Source organism: Hyla sarda, chromosome 6 (genome assembly GCF_029499605.1).
Source record: "Hyla sarda isolate aHylSar1 chromosome 6, aHylSar1.hap1, whole genome shotgun sequence".
Lineage (NCBI taxonomy): Eukaryota > Metazoa > Chordata > Amphibia > Anura > Hylidae > Hyla > Hyla sarda.
Genome location: NC_079194.1, coordinates 238,186,423 through 238,207,427, shown reverse-complemented (window position 1 = coordinate 238,207,427; position 21,005 = coordinate 238,186,423). Strand labels below are relative to the sequence as shown.

The 21,005-nt window shown below is 40.6% G+C and overlaps 1 protein-coding gene across 3 annotated transcripts in view; it reads right to left on the bottom strand.

Moving 5' to 3' along the window:
- CPT1A (carnitine palmitoyltransferase 1A) overlaps positions 1 to 21,005 on the bottom strand; it is a 75,117-nt gene that overhangs the window by 18,059 nt on the left and 36,053 nt on the right. For 2 of the 3 annotated variants that reach the window (XM_056526723.1, XM_056526724.1), the window contains exons 8-13: positions 19,134 to 19,241; positions 11,293 to 11,380; positions 8,197 to 8,392; positions 6,383 to 6,571; positions 5,581 to 5,686; positions 4,421 to 4,537 (exon numbers count right to left, since the gene is read on the bottom strand). In XM_056526723.1, the coding sequence (XP_056382698.1) occupies positions 4,421 to 4,537; positions 5,581 to 5,686; positions 6,383 to 6,571; positions 8,197 to 8,392; positions 11,293 to 11,380; positions 19,134 to 19,241 (804 nt within the window). Of the gene's footprint in view, positions 1 to 4,420; positions 4,538 to 5,580; positions 5,687 to 6,382; positions 6,572 to 8,196; positions 8,393 to 10,684; positions 10,770 to 11,292; positions 11,381 to 19,133; positions 19,242 to 21,005 lie in introns of all 3 variants that reach the window. The other variant, XM_056526725.1, reaches the window with a different exon arrangement.

The following is a 21,005-nucleotide window of genomic DNA, read 5'->3' as shown; positions in this document are numbered from 1 at the left end:
AAAGAAAAGAATTTCCTCTGTGGCATACAGCTACTAAAAAGTACTGGAAGGGTAAAGATTTTTTTTATAGAAATTATTTACAAATCTGTGTAACTTTCTGGGACCAGTCGATTTAAAAAAAAATGTTTTCCACTGGAGTACCTCTTAAAATAAAATACGATTTATTAACTAAATATCTATAATCTAACTCTCTGTGCAGGGCCCTTGCTACAGATCCAGTAAAATGAGTTAAAATAACATTAAAACATGGTATCAATGACCGTATTTGTACTAATCATTACGGCAACTACATTTTCACAGTATGCCACCTTTGTATTGTGTCTCAGTTATAGATCTTTATAGACACATATGATTAGATACAATGACGTAGTCTTTGCAAAAAATTTACCTTGACACATAATGAAACTTTTTGAACTTCATATGCCATAAGTAATGATAGGACAACATCTTTTGAATAAACTGTGATAATGTTTTGCTACAGTCTGGAAGTAAGAGGAAAAATATGAATTGGGTGGCTGCACACTAATATAAATATGTTGAGACTAGACAAAGGTACTAAGTTGCACTATACCCAAAAGTGCCAAAAAATATAAATAATAACCAACACAGAGCGAATTCAGACCTCAAGGTGTAAACTTATTACAATTAAAATGTAACCTTCCAATTATGGAAGTGCAGAAAAATAAGATGGAGCGGGTTTAAATAAAATGTGTGATGTATTAAATAAATATCAACAATATACACCTAGTCTGGTATCTGTGCAGGGCCCTTGCTACAGATCCAGCAAAATGAGTTAAAATAACATTAAAACATGGTATCAATGCCAGTATTTGTAATAATTAGAGATGAGCGAACTTACAGTAAATTCGATTCGTCACGAACTTCTCGGCTCGACAGTTGATGACTTTTCCTGCATAAATTAGTTCAGTTTTCAGGTGCTCCGGTGGGCTGGAAAAGGTGGATACATTCCTAGGAAAGAGTCTCCTAGGACTGTATCCACCTTTTCCAGCCCACGGGTGCACCTGAAAGCTGAACTAATTTATGCAGGAAAAGTCATCAACTGTCGAGCCGAGAAGTTCGTGACGAATCGAATTTACTGTAAGTTCGCTCATCTCTAGTAATAATCATTACAGCAATTACATTTTCACAGTATGCCACCTTTGTATTTTGTCTCAGTTATAGATCTTTATAGACACATATGTTAGATCCAATAATTTAGTCTATGCAAAAAATTCCCCCCAAAAAATTCTTTGTGCCGCTAATTAAACTAAGCAGGATTTGCTATGTGAGCGCTGGATGAAGCAAAAAGTTATAGTATAATTGTACACTGTGCCGTTATCGGGACGTGGACTTTAGCGGAGGGTATGTGATACATGTTGGCTGCGCCCGGCCTGTATGTACAGAGTACGGTACCTGTTTCCAGATGCAGAATGTCGCGAGAGGTATCCTTACGGTGCGCTGGCTCCACGAGCTGCAGGGGGATGCCGACTTCTCCTGCTGCTTGGTGGCACAGCACTGTGTCCGGTTTGCTGTAACAGAATCCTGGCAGGCAGGAGTGGTGAGTGCAGACCTCGTCAGCGGCGTCCTCGTGTGGCAGTTGGAGGCTTTCATGTGTGTAGTAAACCTTGCAGTGGTCTCCAGATGTGGGGACTCCAGAGCTTGCAAAGGATTAGAGTGCAAATGTGCAATAACGATTTGGTGGCAGTACTGGACTGTGTGCTGTAATGGGGAGGCCAGACGCATTTCAGGGGGGAGGGGTCCCCCTTTCTCAATGGCTTAGCCGTGCCACCTAGCAGTAGGAGAAGTCAGCATCCCCCTGCAGTTCGTGGAGCCAGCCAGTAAGCGTCATTCTGCATCTGGAAACAGACACTCCGTACATACAGGCCGGGCGCAGCCAACATGTATTACATACCCTCCGCTAAAGGCCATGTCGCGATAACGGGACAGTGTACAATTATACTATAACTTTCGCATCATCCAGCGCTCACATCGTAACTCTGCTTAGTTTAATTACTCGCACACAGGATTCTTTTTTGGAATTTTTTGCATAGACTACATCATTGGATCTAAACCTATGTGTCTATAAGGATTTATAACTGAGACACAATACAAAGGCAGCATACTGTGAATATTTAATTCCTGTAAGGAGTATTACAAATATTGGCATTGATACAATGTTTTAATGTTATTTTCACTAATTTTGCTGGATCTGTAGCAAGGGCCCTGCACAGATACCAGACTAAGTGTATATTATTGATATTTATTTAATAAATCACATTTTATTTAAACCAGCTACATCTTATTTCTCTGCATTTCCATAATTGGAAGGTTACATTTTAATAAGTAATAAGTTTAAACCTTGAGGTCTGAATTCTCTCTGTTTTCGTTATTTATTTATTTATTTTTTGAAACTTTTGGGTAAAGTGCAACTCAGTACCTCGGTCTAGACTCAACGTATTTATATATTAGTGTGCAGCCACCCAATTCCTATTTTTACAGCTTATTCAAGATGTTGTCCTATCACTGCTTATGGCAAATGAAGTTCAAAAAGTTTCACTATGTGTCAAGGTCAATAGCTACTAACAAATAGTGGCGGTCAGTCTGATGCCTCTTCATATGCTCTAGTAGGGCACATAGAGATCATGAGGCGGTTCCCTGCTCTACCTAGCCTATTTATTCAAAAGGACAGTAAATCATCTCAATGATCACCATTAAATACAACATTTTTCCACTATAGGAGAAATGAGCAGCCGACACCAAATATTCCCAGTAAGGACAGCATTTTGGAGTCTAGATCTGCAACTATAAAGAGGTGTTGTCTATAGGGAGACAACCTCTTCACAGAGAACCCATTTTAGAATAACCCATTGAAGCTTTAAGAATTATAAGAGGAACCTCAATCTACATCGAGAACTACCTAAATCTACATTCAGGACCCACGTCCATCTACAATCAGAACCATCTCTATCAACTAGTCGCAGAGTCATATCTACTATGAGGCCAGATGAGTATATGACCTCAGGCAGCAGATTGCCAAGTCCCTAAGGGGCAGCATGTTCTATGAGTGGCCATAAATCCTACTGTCTACTGCACACCACTGACCTTATTGACCCCATGACCTACAAACGACTGATATGTCGAGATGTGGAATATAAGTAGTCGAAAATGGTAATGCAGCAATTACTTGGAAACTGTACAAGACGTATTCAGATACTGTTATATCCTGCAGTTTTTTCTGTACACAAATTTTTCTTATTTATGATTTTCATTGAGGATAAACAAAAATCAGCCCTGGCTAGTTGGAACAGAGATCGGCTACTAACAGAGCATCATTCCCACTCTCTGGAGGACCCACCCCCCCCCCCCCCCCCCGGCACATTATTTGTTTATGGCTAACACATCATGTTTTGTTTTACCTGTGTTGGCCCTATAAAGGAAATTGTTAAATGATTGCAGTATTGCTTTATAGATCACATCTGATCACTGGAGGTCCGGGGAGCAGGACAACCTCGCCCTATTTTTGTGTGATCCTCATTTTCTATTTCATCTTATTTATCAGTAAGTTATCACTCAAAGACAATATATTCTACAATATGTGTTTCTAAAGTTGCTGGTAAAGCTTCTAGTGCTTGACGAACATATGCAGATTACTCTAAAGAAATGAATGGCTTCTCCACTGCTTAACCTAAAAACACCTCTCCAAAGTACAGAAAATAAGAGAGCTGTTCATCAATATAAGTGATAGAGGGGGTAAATGGGTTTAGGGAATATGGGGGTGATTTATTAGAACCTGTGTAGGGGAAGAGTGGTGCAGTTGCCCATAGCAGTCAATCAGATTGCTTCTTTCCTTTTTTTACAGGCCTCTAAAAATGAAAGAAGCGATCTGATTGGTTGCTATGGACAATTGCACCACTCTTTCCTTACACAGGTTTTGATAAATCTCCCCCTATGTTCTCAACCGGTGGCTGGCTGGTCAGTGCAATATGGGTATTGTAGTTTTGGAAACACTACTAAATGCCACAGGTTGTATGATTATGGCCTTTTGGGTACTTTAAAGGGAACCTGTCACCACTTTCATGCTGCCTGAACCACATGTCATTAGGGCAGTACATTGCTGCTTCTCTCTGTCCCACCGGCCTTTATAAAGAGATCCCTGTTTGATCACAGAGAGAAATCCAATGGCGCAGGTAGAAGCCCCTGGGGACCACCCCATAAATCCAGGCAGCATGAAAGTAATGATAGGTTCATTTTAATTCTATTGGCTTAGGGCAATAATAAAAAAAAGGGGAACCTAGAGACTGAGAATCCAAAGAGTAAATGTTTCCTTGTTAACTTATTACTCAGACCGTAGATCAGAAATCCATGACAGACGCACATTATTTGATGTACAATAATAGGATATTTTTGGAATCTCTTTTACCTCTTCCTGGAGTTCCCACTGCAGTCTGTTTGGAGGAGGAATGCTATTATTGACATCTCCCTTACAATGACCATCTTCTTCATATCCAAGGTCAAACTTATCCGTTGCCATGACATACTGCGAATAAAGTAATCCAAGCATTTACATTCGTAGTGATATCAATGAATATTAGAAAGATATGAGGAAAAATATATACCAAACCTCAATTAAAAGTGAAAAGAATAAAAAACGCCTAAACAGTTTTATGGTAAAAATTGAATAAATAAATAAACTACATTAGTTTGACCGAAAGCAACTAAATATTTGGCAAAAACCTGAAGGGAAACAAACTCTATGGCCTTCTTTCCTGGGTGGCAATTTCTGGCACGGTGATAAAGGGTTCGCTACTTGTTCACAGTGGAGATTTATAAAACCTTGTGCAGAGGAGCAATTGCAACCAATCAGATTCCAACTTTCGTTTTTCAGAGGACTTTTCAGAAATAAAAGAAAAGATCTGATTGGTTGCTATGGGCAACTGCTCCACTGCTTTTCTGCACAAGGTTTGATAAATCTGTGTTTCTGCTTATACTGTACATTATTGCTGCTATACGTCTTACAGCAGAATCCACTTTACATTGTAGCATTGAACCACACAATAGGTAAGATTTTGAATACAGTAAAATGAAATTTAATTAAACTGAAACAGTAAAACAAATAAAAAGTGCAGTGTGAACCCAGCCTTAAGATACGAACAGACCGCGCTTTTACCTCCATTTTGCAGTTTCCGTTATAGCACATTTAATTTAGCTATAAAAACGTAGTCAAATACGCTATTGTGTTTGACAAAAAAATAAAAAAAAATCTTTTTTTGCTTTATGTAAGTGAATGGAAAATGGATGGCATACACCAGTATCCGTTAACATTTTATTAAATTTTTTTCTTTAAAAAACAAATAAGCAAATATTAAGCAGGAACAAAAATGCGGTGTGAATGCACCCTTATTGGTAAGAGGTCATTATCAGTATCGTGTTTTATGTATAATTTACAGATGACTGAACCAATTCACCAGGTTTGGACGTTCTAGCACATATTTTTTGATATTATAAAGGACTGTGAATTCTACAATTAAAAAGGATTGTTGTCCTTTGATCTTTGTCATGATTATATCAATACCAACGTACCTCCCAAAGATGACCCAAAATTGGGGCATCGGCCCAGGAATGCTCACAGTTCATGCCCATCTTTCCATTCTTGAACACAATGAAACTTATTGTCTTATCAAACCACCTAAAACAGATGACACAGGGACATTAACATTCCTATTCTGTAATTCACTGGAAAAGAAACATTTCACTATAATAATGTATTACCTAATGGGAATCGGTCAGGAATTTTAAAGTTTTACTGATTTATTGATAAAGTTAAGAATCAATATTTTGTGAAGAAAGGACAATAGTGTAAATGAATATTATTGCATTATGAACTGATAGACATTTCAGATGTTATACAACATTTAAAGTGTGAAAGGAAGGACAACATTTCCAAACGGTTATGCAGTATGGTCCTATTTAACCCTTGGAGAGCCACTCTTCTAGAGGAAGCAAATAGAAAGCATCATACATCTCCCAGTGTAATAAACAATCCATTTGGTCCAATGGTTTACCAGAGGATGGGTCTGTACATGGCTTTCGCCTCTGGCTATCATATTGTGATCATGAGTGTGGTGCCTGCTCTATCAGCTTACAATAGCCTAACACAAGATACGGTGAAGTTGTCCAAAACCCTCAGCAGTTTCTTTAAGCTAACCTTGTGCTCTTGGCATTTGTTGGAATTGGCTTAATACCAGATTGCTTCTTGTTATATGATTAAGAGGCTTTAACACAGTTGCTGTGAACATACTGTATCTGAGGAGACCTTTATGTACAGTTTTTACATGGAACCAATGATGTGCTATTGATCAACTAAAGACTGATCTTGCTGTACCTGTCATAGCATTTTCCGTGTAAAAGTGACTTGGCATATTTGTCAAGGGAGTTCACTGGGTCTTCCTTGTTGTATCCTTGTTCTGTGTCATCAAGAGTAACAAAGAAAGCTGCTTTCTCAACAGCATCCAGGCTTTGCTTGTTCTTTCCATTGCTGAAGTAATCTTTACGAGCCTTGGCCCATGGGACCCTGCATGGTATAAAGAATTTCATAAGAAGGTCATTATTGAAACAAACAAACAATGCAACATAACTGACCTTCACCCCCCTCAATTCTCTACAGGTTAAAACACTACAGACAAGGCTGAAAATTCTTTGTGAGGTAAAAGGAATTGGCCAAAAAGTTCGGGCAGCTGAGACCCACTATTTTGGGGGTGTACGATGATCCCGACCTGGTAAATTTGTTATACTTGATGCAGAATTATTTGCAATATTTCTGCTCACTGTCAAAGTAATATATCTGCCTGCATCCACCTTTCCTCCTTGTTGGCTCAGTATAGTTAAAGGGGTATTCTCGCTTTATACATCTTATCCCCTATCCAAAGGATATGGGATAAGATGTATGATCACATGGGTCCCGCCGCTATGATCACAGTCAGTCACGCCCCCTCCCATAGTCATGAATGGAGGGGGCATGGGGTGACGTCACTAGGGGGGTGGCCATGACATCATGTCCCCATACGGGGACACAGAATGCCGGGGGTTGCACAGAGATTGCTGGGGTCCCAAGCGGCGGGACCCCTGCGATCATACATCTTATCCCCTATACTTTGTATAGGGGATTAGATTTATAAAGCCAGAATACCCCTTTAACTCAATGAGGATCATGTTGCTACATATTCTGCTCAATATCATTTGCTATTTATACAGGCCCCGGTGTACAATTATGTGCACTCATACAATTTTAGGGCATGGTTTAGAAAGTGAAGCTTCTGGATATGATGTATAAGAGAAGTGTATACCTAAGGCATGCACAGTCTAATTCATTACTATTCCCAGTGTTGAACTGTGATGGTAGCTATGTAACAGTATACAGTGACCCCCCGACCTACGACGGCCCCGACATACGGTCATTTCAACATACGATGGCCTCTTAGAGGCCATGGCATGTTGAAGGCAGCATCAACATACGATGCTCTTGTATGTCGGGGTCATCGCATAAATGGCTATCTGGCAGCGCTGACTGCTTCAGCTGCCACCGGATAGCAGTTTACGGTGCCCTGTGTGGTCCGCTGATGATCACTTACCTGTCCTCGGGGCTCCGGCGCGTCCTCTTCGGGATCCCCTGCATCGTCGGCGCTCTCCATTGTCGTCATCACATTGCAGCGACGTCATGGTGGCGACGGAGAGCGAGGATGCCGGGGAAGCAGAGGCCTTGCCAGAGCGTCGGGGACACCCCTGGGACATGGCGACAGCAATGGAAGGCGACATCCAGGGCAGCAGCGCCGCTCTGGAGCGGCGGGGACACGTGAGTATAACCTCCAATACCAGTGGTCTTCAACCTGCGGACCTCCAGATGTTGCAAAACTACAACTCCCGGCATGCCTGGTGTTGTAGTTTTGCAACATCTGGAGGTCCGCAGGTTGTAGACCACTGTCCTATACTTTACATTGCACGGATCCCTCAACATACTTTGGTTTCAACAAACGAATGGTCCATTTGGAACGGATTACCATCGTATATTGAGGGACCACTGTATACACCTGGTTCATGAAAGGACGTGATCTTTCATCAGATATTTTTGGGAGGAGGGGTAACAATGCAACTCTATCAATTGACAGCATAGGCATTGACACAAAGGGAATTTTCCCATACCTGTCTCCTGCAGTAAGTGCGGCCAGTTTTTCCTCCCCAGGCTGGGGTTCAGACTTGTCATCAATAATTCGCTGCATCTGATGTTCAATCTCTCTTGGCTTCAATAACCTTCCATCATGATACAACCACACCTTGAAGTAACGTCCCTTATGGTAGACAACAATGTGTTTGGTGTCCTTGACATGTTGAATGGTGTCTGAAATTGTCAGAAGTTTACAACAAAGATGTACAAATTTATGACATTCAGTCTCAACTGGCATCCCCGTTTGTGTAGGGTCACGGCACTGACTAACCCTACTGGCCAACTGGCTGATACCATGATATTAAAAGGCAAGGCTGAGCAACAAGCTGCTCTTTTACAATTCTTTCCTTATTTATTTTATGTTTTAGGCAAATGATGGAAGAAACAAAACCCAACGTTTTTTTCTGGCCTGTAGGCACTTTATATCTACATATATGAAAAGTTTCTGGGAAGTTGTGATTCGGTCACTAGATTTTCTGGTTGGGTAAGCAGAAAATATATATTTTTTTATTCTTGCAACATTACTTGGACATAGGCTTAATTCAACTAGTGACAATGTTCGGTCCATTCCCAACACTTCTATTTTTATGTAGCGTACTATGTTTTTGAGCCTGCAACATGAACGTATAGGTTCAGATAATAAAAAAACGCAATAGCTAAGTAACTACATTATGCCCATTAAATTCAACAGGCCCGCTGTGAGTACACGGTCCTACCTTTTTGATAAGCTTCCGACATATACCACCAATGTACTATTACAACATGAAGTCAGCCATTTATGACCTACTTTTCACAGAGAAATCCACCATAGAAGAAAGCTGTGAAGCTGTAGAGAAGCCCACTGCCAGTTTAAAAACAGAATACTACCGAGTCTATTAATATATTTTGCTATCAGAAAAATTGACTTAATAGTGATGGATCTAGTACAGAGACTGGGTGGTTCTCCATATGATAGTCTTTGGAAGAGTATTAACTGCATATAATATTTACCCCTATGTAAGCTGGCATTAGCCCAGGTTTTGCTTAAAGGAGCCCATGACAATCAGAGCTAGTATGCGCTATTCTTATAAAGCCTAAAGTCAAGAGGCCAAGGGATGATTTTTACTCTAACACACCTAAAGTTTCAGCCATCTTTTAAATTCTAACATGAAAAGGGGTACTCCGACCCTAGACATCTTATCCCCTATCCTGCAGCACCCGGTGTTCCTTTAGAGAGTTGGGTGCAGCGCCGAAGGCTCGTAACATCACGGCCAAGCCCCCCCAATGCAAGTCTATGGGAGGCCGTGACGTCACGAGTGGGCCGTGACGTCACGAGCCTCCACCCCACATCACCAGTCATCTGGCATGGAGTGAAGCAAAGCTCTGTGCACCGGATGTTTGGGGTGCCGCCGCAGAGATCACGAGGGTCCCCAGCGGCAGGATCCCCGCGATCGGACATATTTGGATAGGGGTATAAGATGTCTAGGTGTGGAGTACCCCTTTAAGACCATATTCTGAGAAAACCACATAGGGAGGGAGGCTGACCTATGGCTACATTTGTAGAGAGTAGAGTAATAATGAAATCTGAACAGACCCTTAAATATAAACTTAGACAAAGTCATATGAATAATCCCAACACCATGGATTAATGAGCATGTAGCAACTACAGTAAGTAACAAAGACTATAAAGAAAACATTCGGCCATGTAGATATTAAAAGATTATGTATGAAAAAAGCGCAGAAAGTTAGTAAGCATGCAAGGAGAAGAGGCCAAGAGGTTATTGGAATAAAGAGACGATAATGTCTAGATAAGTGATGAATAGATAATTGTGAGGCAAAAGCATTTGGTGGCATCTAGAATATCACCTTAGTTATTTATTCACCACAATAACATGGTAAGCCTGCATTCAGAGTGAACCATTGACAAACATGACCTTGGGTGGCCCAATAAGAGACTAGTTTCTGCATTATATAAGCACTGTACCATGTACAAACAAAAATCTTTACAAATAAAAGCCAAAATCTATTTATATGTATATTTTATTCAGGGGCAGTGGGAATCCCTTTGTGTCCTACATGCATCCAGGTATAGATTTGTAGTAAATATGGTTGTTAATGTAGACCCTATTAAGAAAATCTAGGATAGAGTCAGGGTTTCTCTGTTTAGGACCCTTATCTAAAATCTTCTTACAGAGGTATATACAGAAGTAAATTAAGACCAATGGGGATGGTGGAATATTTAAAGGGGATATCCAGGAAATTGGCTTGTTATTGTGGGATGTGCCTAGGAAAACCAGATTGTAGAACAGACAACCTCTTTGAAGTCTATGATCCGTTTGTAAATGGCTCACTCATGTTCCACTTCAGTTTTTACTTTGATTTGTGTGACCAGTCGACAGAAAATCATTGCCACGTGCGTGTGTTAAGTGTTGCAGCGCATGTGCTAAAACTGTGATGACAACACGGAAGACAGGACCAAAGCTGTACCTGTCTCATCGCCTGGTATACGGCTAGTATTGAACATTCGTTCATACTGGTAGGAGCACATTGGAATGGTATTATTAATCATAAGCTGAAAGGAAAAATAAGGGATGAAAACAAATGAGGGAAGGGAATGGAAAACCAATAATACCAGAACAGGCATAAAGTAAAATTCACATACAAAACACAAAAGAGAGGACCCAGATGAACTTAGGATGGAAATACCAAAATAAAGGAGTTGCCAAGTAGCATTCTAGGTGAGGAAACATTGAGGTATCTGATGAAATATTAACTGTGAAACCAAAAAACTTAACAGGTTTACAATTTGTATGTCACGGTAGGCCCGGGAGCCTGGCAGAATCCAGCGTATCTAGCACCTTGCCATGAATTATATAATACATATAAATAATTCATTCTAGTGCCAATACAATGGGCAAATGCCAGGTCTCAGTTAGTCACTTTTTTTGGGTCAGATTGATGAAAATGAAAGTTTTGGAAACCAATCTATTGTCCTGTAGCCTCCAAGTCTTACCGCACAGTCACATCCAGAAGGTATCACAGCTAATATTTGATAGATAGCAGGGACAGGTACTATGGCCACGGGCTGATCTTACCTGTCTCTTCTCCGGGTATACGGGAAGTATTAAACATTCTTTCCCATTGAGAGGAGCATAATGGAACTGTGGTTCCCATCAGCAGAATCTACACCACATAACCAAATGGTATGCCGAATGGGTAATAAATAGAATAGAATATCATACATAGGAATACAATTCAATAAGGCACAGCATTTTGTTTTTTTATTTAAGGGCTGGATGGCAATATGTTATGCAGACAATGTCAAAACCACTGATCATCAGTTCATTTAGTCTTTAAAAAGGTTCTGATGGTTTATATACATAAAAATATAAGAATGGGCTGATCAATCTCTGAGATGCCAACCAATTGTGAAAATGAAGGAAATGCAGTGCTGCATGTTGCATCCCCTTCATTGTTTTTGCCCTGCAAAGGTGCCTCAGTACTGCAGCCTCTTCATTCTCATGATCGGTGGGAACCCCAAATTTTGGACCCAGACTGGTCATAACCTGACAATATGCCATTACTTTATGAAATAGCCCTTGTATACATTTGAAGCCTTTCCTTTCATATACACCAGGCATACTCCAAAAGTCTTATGTGAACATAGTCTTAAAGAGAAACTGAAAGTTCACAAAATCCAATATACTGGGTTATAATGTAGATGAACAGATTTATAAAAAAAATAAAAATAAATAAATACTGTCACATTTATCTGTGAGTTTTTGTAGAGTTATTGCAGGTTAATCCTCTATTACTACTGCACTGCTGTGTGCAATGGAGACTGTGAGGCGGGGAGCCGGCTCGCCGAGCTTCCCTGCCTCCTTAATATTCCCTGTCCTGCCAGCCCCCATAATGAATATGCTTATGTCTATCCGGGGTGAGTGCTCTGCTCTCTGAGTGTAGGGTGCAGCGAGGCTACGGCACCTGTGCTATGCTCAGAGACCAGAGCACTCACCTCCAGCAGGTATTAATAAAAGCCCAGAAAACACTTTTAAAGATCAACCATCATATACACAATCATTTTTAGAAGCAAGAAGTTATGTTACTAGTAGAGAACATACGGTATAGCATCCACTGTTACATCCAGGTTACAGTGTGTTCCCTGAATCTTAAACTTAAAATGACGTGGGGGCAATATCTGGGTAGAGTTGTAACATAGCAGTTCATTAAAAATGTTTATGTACAATAACATCTAATGACAAAGCTGCTGGTCTATAAAATATTAATGCACCATATTGTGTAGCTCCTGGGCATTTCACTTGACCAAAAAAAAATCTATTATGTTGTTCAAAATAAATTGATTACTAGTGTTATTTCAGGGCAGCATAGCCTTTTTAGCATTTTTATGTAAAAAGTTAAAGGGAACCTGTTACATTGAAAATGCAAACATTTCTGCAGACAATATTATTGAGCAGGAGGAGTTGAGCAGATTAATAATAGTTTTGTGAGGAAATATCTCAGTGTTTCATCTTATACATTGATCTAGGTTCTATTTGAGATTAGAAGCCAAGTGGTTGGTCCCATGGGTGACTGACATTTATCTTTATAAGGAAACAAAAGGAGACAGGAGCGCTTCCATGTGCAGGACCACCAATAAGTATGTGGAGGGGAAGGTAAGTAATGTGCTCACCTTTCAAAGTTGTGCAATATCGAGGCACAACGCTCAGAGGGCAATAAGGAGATCAGGTGTAATGCTTCCAGGCTGCTGCAGGCTTCCCACGCCGGGATGGTGTGTAACATGTCAGGAGAGGACACAATGAAATTTAGGGAAGTGCCCCCGCGCTGCCGAAACTCTTCCTGTCCTGGCCTTTTCATCAGGCCTTGAAACGTGTTGTGTGTGGTTAAATAAATTTGATATTAATAAAGCAGCAGTTTATACCTATCCTTGGAGGTTCGGCAGCACGGGAGCACTTCCCTAAATTTCATTTTGTCCTCTCCTGATCTATCTTTATAAGTAAACTAAAACAGGAAAGGCTGTCAATCACCGATTAGGACTGCCCACTGGACTCCTAAGCTCAAAATGTGCAGACAATTAGACCAATGTATTACTAGTTATACTGAGTCTTTCGACACTAGACTACTGTTTACATCCATCTGCTCAACTTCTCCTGCTTTATAACATGATAGAAGGTACTTCATTTTCAAGGTAATTAGTTTCCTTTAATTAAAGTGAACCTGTCATCACTTTCATGCTGCCTAAAACATGAGTTATTGGGGCATTGCCCCACAGTTTCTCCCTCCCCACCAGCCATGATTGTTATATCTCTCCCAAACAGTGAAACCTCTATCAAGGCCAAAGGGGTAGGGAGAAGCCACGGGGGGGATGGGACACCAGTGGTTCAGGAAACATAACCAGATTATGACAGGTCCCTTTTAAATGTTTCAAGGGAAATACTGTAAGTCATCTTTGACCACAGATAGTAATTGACAGTATTTCTTATATGTGTTTGTATATAGGAAGAGCTGTCAATCATCATTCTTTTTCATCTATGCTGGCATTTAAAGTGAACATCTCAACAAGAAAACAGGTATAAATAAGCCTACCCTTATACAAGGTTTCTCACCAGGATTCTGGACATACCTTTTTTCTCTAAGCTTTTCCTGCGTTGAGACAAAAGCCTTTTTGTTATTATGTAAACGAAACTCAAGTGCCAAGGGGGCATTCCCTAGCACAGCAAGAGCCCAGGGAAGTCTTGTTCTCTTTAACACCACCTCCATGCTGTCTTGCGTCCGTCTACCCGGTTTGACTAACATCAACTAGATAAAGAGGACGTAGGTTGGACTTACCTGGGTTCTTGCCATGCTGGGTAACACCTCCTGGGATTTTGAGCCTAACTTGCATGTTAACAAAAAGGTTTAGCTTTCGGTACTGGAAATGACTATACAAAAGAAAAAAAAGTAGAAAGCAAAAAGGTGTTTCAGCTTACCCTGCAGCAGGCGCACGGACCTGATGCGGACTGCGTCCAGTGCCAGACTAAAGGAATGATTCTTAAATAGCCATGGGAGACATCACAGGAACTCAGTCAGTGTGACGCGTTTTGGCCTCACTGAGAGGCCTTAGTCATACAAAGGTTAAACACACATGGATCTCCTTATATATGGGGAGAACAGGTGGCACAACCCAGGAAAATCAGCTTGCGTCACCAGGACCACCCACATACGATCACATGAGTACCACACTAATTAAAATGCAAGTGTGAACAACAAAAAATATATTCAGTGAAAATAAAAACAATGACAAATCTTTCTGCTGCCAATGTTCAGTTGTGCCCAAAATATATAAATAAATCAAATTGCATACTAAATAAATGGGAACAAAAAGAAACATAGCAGGATAACTAGGAGGTCATTATTAGGTGCGACCAAACATGAGTACATAAGTAAGGACATACGATACCAAAAAATTGTACATGTAAAAGAGAGACACCTAATAATGTGGGATTGTGTCTTGCCTTCTATTCCGACCATGCGGGAACCTTGTATTGAGTCTCAGTATCCAATACACCTCACGGTACAAGATCTTTTGTTTCAGGTTTCCCCCTCTAGGTGGCAGTATAACTCTTTCGATGCCCTGAAGCCTAAGGCAAGATGTATCGCCCCCATGTTTTCCCGCACAATGTTTTATGACCATTGAAACACATCGTGGCTGAAAATGTGCAGCATCCGAAATATGTTTAAGTATCCTACTTTTTAATGAATTTGTGGTACAACCAACGTATTGCACAACACAGTCACAACATGTAAACAGATACACAACTCCCACAGTATTACAGTTGATTTATTGTTTTATAAAAAAAAGTTATTATTGCTGGATGATGTAAATTGAGTGGAATAGAGCATGGGATTACAACAAATACATTTTATAGCCCCACATTTAAATGACCCTGGGTGATTCAGCCACGTGTGTTTCCTGGCTGGACAATCCATAAATAAACTAGGGGAGAGTATTTGGCCAATCGTTGGGGCTTTCCTGGATCAGTATATATAAATCTGCATTTATTTATTAATAATATTTTTTACGTCTCTGAAACCTGTGCTATATTGCCTTGAAAATACTATAGGTATTGATTCATTCCAAGTTCTGTCCGTTTTGGATTTGTCATAAGATCTAAGGAGATCTTCACCATTTTTCCACTGGCAATGTTTGTTGCCCTAGAGATAGTCCATAGGGGATAACCCTGCTGTTTGAGCCTGTTGCTGACAGCAAAAGCCTCAGCAGCAAAATCGGGTCTGGAGGAACGGGGGACAGGTTAGATTTGGGGTCTGGAGGCAGAGGGTGTATGTATAATGTGTGTGATGTGTGTGTATGTACGGTGTATGTATGATGTGTGATGTGTGTGTATGTATGGTGTATGCATGATGTGTGTGTATGTACTGTATGTATGATATATGAATGATGTGTGTGTATGAATGATAGATGTGTGTAAGCATGTATGTTATTAGGTGCGACCAAACATGTACATGAGTAAGGACAAACTATACCAAAAAAATTGTACATGTAAAAGAGAGACGCCTAATGTAGGATTGTGTCTTGCCTTCATATATACATGTATGATGTGTGGAGCTGTGTGTAAGCTAGAAGGATGTATGTATGATATGTGGAGATGTATTATGTGGGGGGATCTGGAGGTGGCGGGTGTATGTATGATGTGTGTATGTACTGTATGTATGGTGTATGAATGATGTGTGTGTATGTATGAATGATAGATGTGTGTAAGCAACATGTATGTATGAAGATGTGTGTAAGCTAGAAGAATGTATATATGATGTGTGGAGATGTATTATGTGGGGGGGGGGGGAGATCTGGAGGCGACGGTTGTATATATGATGTGTTTATGTATGATGTTTATGTGTATGTATGAATGTATGTGTGTTTATGTACTGTATGTTCCGTGTGACTGAGAACCCACCGCATTACATCTAGTCTGCCTTCCCTTCTCCTCTCCTCTGATGTTCCTGTTGACAAGAGATTATGAAATAAAGAAGTACCCACTTGTTCACCGAATCTGGGGTGAGTTCTCAGTCATTCTTCTTCGTATGGCCTATATAATGTATGAATGATGTGTGTGTGTATGAATGGTGTGTGTATGAATGATGGATGTGTGTAAGCAAGATGTATGTATGTATGTATGTATGATGTGTGGAGATGTGTGTAAGCTAGAAGGATGTATGTATGTATGTATGATGTGTGGAGATTTATTATGCGGGGGGGGGGATCTGGAGACAACGGGTGTATGTATGATATGTGTTTATGTATGATGTGTATGACATGCGTGTGCGTGGAGGGGCGGGTGTGTATGTATGATGTGTGTATTTTTTGATAAATGTGTGTATGTATGTTATGTATGTATGCTAGATGGATGTATGTGTGTATGTATGATAGATGTATATTTGAATGATAGGTATGTTTAAGTATGATAGATGGGCATATGTATGATAGATGGGTGTATGCATGATAGATGGGTGTATGCATGATAGATGGGTGTATGCTGTGTAAATTTATCATGCATCTATCATGCATACATCATGCATACAAATATCATACATACACCAGTCACATATACATCATACATAAATACATATACTGTTCATCAATGTGGGGGGCCAGGAGGTGATTGGGTATGGGTCTGGAAAGTTGGGCAGGGGAGCCTAGAAAGGACGTAGTGGTCTAGGGAGGGGGGGGGGGGGGTGGAAGCGGAGCATGTAGGAGGACTTATGGGTCTGGGGGGGGGGGGGGGGGAAGAAGGGGGGTTGGAACAGAGGAGCCAGAGAGAGGACAGAGGGGTCTGGAGGAGGACAGGTGTGATTCAGTTAAACTGAGAACAGCGTGTAACAGTATTAGCATTATTATGGAGGGATTATATTGGAAGGTACAGTGTATATTTTGTACATTTGGAAGGTACAGTGTGTGGCAGGGTTATATTCAGAGGGTACAGCGTATAGAATAGTTACTGATCTCTTTGTGTGGCCGAGTAAGGGGTCATCGGGGATTGGGCAAGGGGGTCGTCAGGTGGTAGGGGGGCCAGGCCAATTTTTCGCACCATGGCCCTGTGGTTTCTAGCTACGCCTTTGACTGACAGTGAATTTGAGATTAAGATTATTTTAATTGATGTTATCTGAAATCCCCTGTATGGCCGCTACATTAGACTCCCATATGAATAGCAGATAGTCGATGTAGCGGCCATACCATAGCAGATGTTTGCTGAAGGGGTTTTTGGGGGCAAAGAGAATCTCCCTCTCCCACCAACACATATAAATATTGGCGAAAGAGGGGGAGAACTTCGCCCCCATCGAAGCTCCCGTCATCTGGAGTAAAAATGCACCGTTAATCATGAAAAGTTGTGGCTCAACAGGTACTTAACAGTCAATAATATGTATTCCCGTAATTCCAGTGGATAACGGGAATGTGTTCAGGAACCAGGATAAAGCCACAATGGCTAGATTGTATCCCAGAGTATAATGATGTCACATCAGCTGACACCCATACATTCTGTTTTTCCCAGTGAACATGGTCCGTCATATTAAAGGGTTACTCCGTTCCTCAGTGTCCGGAACTCAATGTTCCGAACCCTGGGTGTGGGCTTCCGTGTTCCCGCCCGCACCCTCGTGACATCACACCCCGCGACGTCACGTTCCACAATGAACATCTATTGGAAGGGGGGTAGACTTGCATTGCGGGGGCGGGCATGACGTCACAAGGGGGCGGATGTGGACACGGAAGCACCGCACCCAGCGTTTGGAACATTGGGTTCCGGACGCTGGGGAGCGGAGTAACCCTTTAAGGAGATGCTTCGTGTCCTTGATATGACTGGGCACATGCGGAATAAGAGGCTGGTGTAGGGAATCCACCCAGACACACAGTTGCTCATTCAGGGATGAAATCCCATTGACTATGGGCCTGAGTGGAGGGGGAAATGTCTCTTTATGCACCTTGGGAAGGGACTATGGGATTTTCTACAATTAAATAATCTGCCACCTTTTGGGTCAGTAGTCCTTTTTCCACCCCCAAGGTGCACAAGAGAAGACAGTATTGTATGTCTTTGCTCAGGTACATGTTTGCTCGCATCTAATAACTACCTGCTGGTTATCCTGCTATATGTTTCTTTTTGTTCCCATTTATTTAGTATGCAATTTGATTTATTTATCTCTTTTGGGCACAACTGAACATTGGCAGCAGTAAGATTTGTCATTGTTTTTATTTTCACTGAATATATTTTTTGTTGTTCACACTTGCATTTTAATTAGTGTGGTACTCATGCATTATTTTTATTTGCACCAAATATATTTTTTGCTTGCATTTAATTAGTGTTACTCATGTGATCGTATGTGGGTGGTCCTGGTGACGCAAGCGGATTTCCCCAGGTTGCGCCACCTATTCTCCCCATATATAAGAAGATCCATGTGTGTTTAACCTTTGTATGACTAAGGCCTCTCAGTGAGGCCGAAACGCGTCACATTGAGTTCCTGTGATATCTCCCATGGCTATTTAATAAAGAATCGTTCCTGAGTCTGGCGCTGGACATCCCGGGTTTTTTGTGCAAATGAAATAAAAGGTATGTCCGGAATCATGATGACTAGCTCTATCTAGCCATGGGTAAACTAACATACCTGTTTTCCTATTGACAGGCCCACTTTAGTATTTCACATGAAAACCCCGAATCAAAATCATAATATGTTAGCTATTATATCAGGGCATGCTGGGAGAACTCGTTCTGCAACAGCTTATAGCCACAGGCTTGTAACTACTGGTATAAAGGATATATTAATGTACCAGGTTACAGAATAACACTGAATTTGAGAAATATTTAAAGGCATTATTTTTGTTACATGAAGGGATGTTTTCTTAAAGCCACCCGCTGGTATAACACAAACATACCGGTTTGATTTCCTCCCGGTCCAGTTTTCTCCGGTAGAGCAGAAGTGCATGGATCGCATTTCCAGCTCTGGCAGCTTGAATTGTTGTTGGCAACACATAAAGGTAATCCTGAGGGGTAAGAAAACATGTCAAGCTATTCATCTCAGTTCAAGAACATTAAGAAATTACCAATCACAGAAGTACTTTGAGGACCCTTCAGTTTTAGGTGTGAAAAACCTGTCAAAAAGTTGTAAATCAATCTACTCCAAGGATATCAGTCTCATCCATATAAACCTACATGGATCAGGGGAGTACGAGGAAATCATAGGGCCCCCTTATAAACTTTTGTATAGTCTCCACCGCTAAAAGCTTTGCTAAATGTAGTAGTAATACTTTAGTCAAGCCTAAAATAACTGTACAATACATCTTAATACAGGTTAGTGAAAGTCTATGAGACTCCATATACCGTGCATTCGTATGCTGTGTGCTTCAGAAGAACACTTCTACCCCTTTGGATCTCAACACCTGGACCTTTGCCGATCAAAACTTCAGACCAGACATGTCAGAAGTTTGTTGAAAGTTTAGGCGCAGTTTAAAACTCTGACTGCCGCCTCCCACCACTAGGATACACTCTTTGCATTTGATTTTATATTAGCAGTGTCAGAAAGATGTAAAAATCTGTATATAGTGAGTCTCTTAAAGGCTACAGTCACACGCGCAGATGCATTGACTGACTTTAATGAACAACAAACCCTGCTGTCGAAAAACTATTTTCTGGGATTTTTTATTAAACCAAAAGGAAAAAAAAAAAAAAGGATATGCTACATTATTTCTGCATAGTTCTGTATGTTTCCCGTAGCATGACATAACATCACATGATCATGACAAATCTCTTGTGCACTGCATGACCATGTAAAGGTCTATAAAGTGGAAGGACTGATTTGGCAGGATCAACTATGTGGTAATGTTGCAGACTGATCAATTAAGATAATTTTTTTTGTTTCCCATTTAATGTATAAAAATGTCCCTTTTTGGGATGAAAATGAGAACAAGGCCCTGAGCACAAGTATTCGTGAAACCCCTAGGGATCAGTTGTAATCTAATTTCCCTGCAGCACTACCACAGGGGAAATAAAATATTACACATTGTCCATTCAAATCAATAAGCTTTCAGTGTAATATACAGCAGTGCTGGGTCCTTCAGAGTAAGAGAAGTCTTTGTGATCTCACGTCCCTTGGGAATGGGAAATGCCTTACTTCTACTAATTCAGATTTATTTATTTAAAACTGATGTTCCAAAGCAGACAACTCTTTTTTTTTTCAATTTTGAGGCATATAAAAAATGGTGGATTCAGCTCCTGAAGAATAAAAAAAAAAAAGCAAGACCTGTTACAGTAGAAAAAAAATCTGCACAATTGTCATGTAAAATAAAAAATAAACACTACCGTGTTTCAAGCATATACAGCTCAATCATGGTATCATATGCCATGAATAAGAGCTGTATAAGACTGAAATGCGTTGGAGTTTCTTTACATATTCAGTGACATGTCTACGTTTTTATATTTTAACATGTATTAATAAAGTCTTTTTTTCTTTAGGAGGTGGAACCACAATTTTTTATATTTCTTACAAATCGACACGGGATCGGGCCTGCTGCTCCTTCTGTGCTCCCTCTCAGATTATCCATGTACACTTTCAGATTGTGTCTACACAATTTTGAGATCCTCTAAGTTCAACATTTCAGATGGCAACATTAGTGACATCCTGAATATAGGATTATTGGCACATGGTTAGGGTATGTTCACACTGAGGAATCTCTGTTGGCAGAATTCAAGTTCATTCTTTCAGGGGCAGAATACACCACCTCTTAAATTGCATAGTGTGAATGAGTCCG